This window comes from Oratosquilla oratoria, chromosome 8 (assembly GCF_046742065.1).
Source record: "Oratosquilla oratoria isolate Oo_2021 chromosome 8, ASM4674206v1, whole genome shotgun sequence".
NCBI lineage: Eukaryota > Metazoa > Arthropoda > Malacostraca > Stomatopoda > Squillidae > Oratosquilla > Oratosquilla oratoria.
In genome coordinates this window covers 14,073,400-14,076,938 of record NC_134784.1, presented here as the reverse complement: position 1 = coordinate 14,076,938, position 3,539 = coordinate 14,073,400, and the positions used below count along the sequence as shown (strand labels likewise).

General features: G+C 50.0%; 1 protein-coding gene across 1 annotated transcript in view; it reads left to right on the top strand.

Moving 5' to 3' along the window:
* Positions 1-2,739, top strand: part of LOC143027586 (dual specificity tyrosine-phosphorylation-regulated kinase 2-like) — a 395,454-nt gene extending 392,715 nt beyond the window's left edge. Inside the window, exons 2-3 of the mRNA XM_076188918.1 lie at positions 620-799; positions 2,182-2,739. Of these exons, the coding sequence (XP_076045033.1) occupies positions 620-799; positions 2,182-2,739 (738 nt within the window). The remainder of the gene's footprint in view (positions 1-619; positions 800-2,181) is intronic.
* Positions 2,740-3,539: the final 800 nt, after the last annotated feature.

The window sequence follows — 3,539 nt, the reverse complement described above, 5'->3', positions numbered from 1 at the left end:
TATTTGACTAATTAACAAGTCAACTAATGAACAACCATTAATTATCCTTAATTAAGGTCTCCTTTAGGCTCGTTTCAACTGACCCAACACCGCGTGTTACATCTCACACCGTTCAATGTTTCATAAACAAACATCCTTGTGAAGCTCAATTTTTTAACGCCATTACCTTTGTCCTCCAGGGACTTCGCTTCTTCGTACTTCGACAGTGGTTCCCGACATGGGCCCCCCAAGGGAGCCGTGACAAGAATTCAGGGGGAACATGGCCCGGCGTTACAAATGATACATTTCTCTATAATGAGAGGAATCTGAATATAAAAAAGTACTTTCATCACTCTGTCCTGGCAGAAGAAATATAAGATGTTTATGATTGTCAGCTTTGTAATAGAGCAAAGGGTTTCTCATCATCATCATTTTATTATTATTATTATTGTTATTATCATCATCATCTGATGGGATTTGGGAGAAAAATGAAGGAGAGCCACGCGAATATTGAGAATGCGCGAAGAAGGGAAGGGGATAGAGTGAAAAAATGTTGAGAACCAGCGAGTGGTACACCTTTTAACATGTAACACTATTATCTTTGTCCAATAACTTTTAACACGATTACCTTTGTCCACAGGTGATAGACTTCGGTTCTTCGTGCTACGAAAACCAGCGAGTGTACACCTACATCCAGAGTCGGTTCTACCGAGCTCCGGAAGTCATTCTTGGGGCCAAGTATGGCATGGCCATCGACATGTGGAGTCTCGGTTGCATTTTGGCAGAACTCTTAACTGGATACCCCTTACTCCCAGGCGAGGTGAGTTGTCGTCGCTCCCATGACTCTTTATGTAAAAACCAGAAACCCAAACATTGCTTAACAAATCTGAGAATGCATAGATTAGTATTTTGATTCGAGGCGATCCCCGCTGGAAGCGAGAGCTGCCAGTATGTAGGTGGCCATTCTCCCAGCAGGAGATCCCACTGCTTTTGTAGTATGATAGGTTATTTCACTAATAATCTTAGTTTGAAATACCTCTATTACTGCAAACGTGGAAACCAGAGGAACACTGGCTTCATCGTTATTCCTGTTGTTGTTGTACTCGTATAGTAGTTGGGCGTGGAGAGGAGTTATAGTAAAGCCTCTGTCACACATGCGCGACTCGAAGTGAGTTCGTTTGAAAAGAAACTACTAAGTTACAATCTTTTATTTTTTGAGTCTTCAAATGTCACATGTTGAGAAGCTGAATGACGAACTAAGAGAAGTTCAGCCTTTACGAATATTAGACACATTGTTGAATTTCTTAGGGAAGTCTAGAATACTGTAGGTGAGGTCGTCTTCCAGCTTTTCAAATGCACAACATTTGTCGAGAATCTTGCATGTGTGACGACAGGGGCTTATAGGAAGAAAGAAAACGTCTGGCTGGGAATATAAAGTGTTATGATGAATAGGTACTTGGGGAGGAATGTAAAGGGGTTGCATGGCGCAGATATGAGGGAGTCAAAGAGGAAGACAGTGTGTTTATGAAATATGGTGGGTGTTTCAGGAATGGATAGAATAAGGCTCTTTTCACGCTAACGCTTTCAACCGCGGCGGTTCAATTACAGTGTAAGTTAATGAAAGCGTTAACACACACAGCTGCGCAGTTTTTACTTGACTACGCGGTACCGCCGCAGTTTCCGTGCGGTTCATACCGTTAGTGTGAACAGGGCCTAAGAAATGTGGCGGTGGGGGAGAGAACAGGATGGGAAGGGAGCTATCGAACGAGGTAGGTCAGAGAGGTCTGGGATGGTTTGGGCAAATGGAAAGTATGAATGAGGAAAGGCAAGGGCGTCCGCAAGAATTTTTGGAGGGTGGGGCAGAATCAAATATATGGTTAATGGTATAGGGTTATATCAAGATACACATTCCAAATTGGCCGTATAGGCATATATTTACAGTGTCTACATGAGTTACATTTTGACTTTCATCAATCATACACTGATATACTACAACTATGAGATCAGGAAGTGTCACCAGAAGTCATCGATGGGGCATATTGCGTCGTCTGTATCCCAGAAGTCGACAACAACAGCAACACTTGGTACTAGTATGTGTTTATGTACAAGTTTATTTGATCAAGCTTGCGTACTTGGTAAGGTTTATCCCCGCTCTCGTCCCATGTCCCTATTTGAATACTAACCAGACCCTTTGGTTTCCAGGACGAGGCGGACCAGCTGGCATGCATCATCGAACTCCTGGGCATGCCGCCCACCAAACTCCTGGAGCAGAGTAAACGTGCCAAGAACTTCATCACGAGCAAAGGCTACCCACGCTACTGCGTCACCAGGACCCTGCCTGACGGGTCTACCATCTTACACGGGGGCCACTCCCGGAGGGGCAAGACCAGGGGTCCTCCTGGGTCCAAGACGCTTCAGACGGCTCTCAAAGGGTGCAATGATCCCCTGTTCTTGGACTTTATCCAGAGGTGTCTGGACTGGGACCCGGCCACGCGCATGACCCCGACACAGGCTCTCAGGCATGGCTGGCTCAGGAGGCGTCTCCCGAAGCCGCCCTCCGAAAAGAGCGAATCCCCGGCGTCCACCCTCCGGACACCTTCTTCTTCCTCTTCAAGGACCAACTCCTCCTCGACGTCGAAGCTGAACACAATCGCGACTTCGGCCACAAAACTCCGAGCCTCCATCACGGACGAGGGTTCCTCCACGATCCACTCTCGCCACCACACGAAGCTCCCGCAGATCACCAACACTGTCACCTGATCGGTCACGTCCTTTGCCCGGCCCCTTAGTCCTCCTCCCCTCCTGACGGCGTCGCAACAGAAGCGCGGCGGGGGCGTCGTCGTCCTTCCGGCGGTTCACCACCAACAGGAGGAGGCTCCAGCAGCTGCGACCGCGGCGGTGACGGCGGCGACGTTCCTGATGCCGCAGCCGCAGCAGTCCACGACGTACTACTGCCAGTACCATCTCGGTCAGCAGCAGCAGTGGCCGGGCGCGAGGGACCAGACTGCAGACATATCAACCGCTGACCAAAGTGCAATTGTAGCGGTCTTGGGCATGTGCACGCCTGTCTACGCTTGCTGGAAGCCTACGGGCGCTGCCCCGCAGCAGCAACAGCAGCAGCAGCAGCAGCAGCAGCCTGCCCAGCAGCAGCAGCAGCAACAACAACAACAACAGCAGCAACAGCAGCAACACCTGCAACATCAACAGCTGCACGCACATGCCCACGACCACCTCAGACGCTATGGCCACCCTATCGCCACCTTGCCGCGAAGGCACGCCCATCGCCGAAGACACCTCTCTGCTGCCACGACAGCCTCCACTGCAGCTGCCACGCCTGCCACGACCACAGCAGGGGATGTGGCCGCGTGACTTAGCGAGAAACACGAGGTGGATGGGAGAGGACGGGCAAGAAGTCTTGAAAGGCGAGGAGGAGGAGGAGGAGGAGGAAAGGGGAACATATGGGAACCTGGGAACACATGAAGTCATTTGGAGAAGAGGAGGAGGAAAGAAGACAGGCTGGGCTGGGACCCACTCACTAGTCGTGCTCGGCCCGGAGGCTC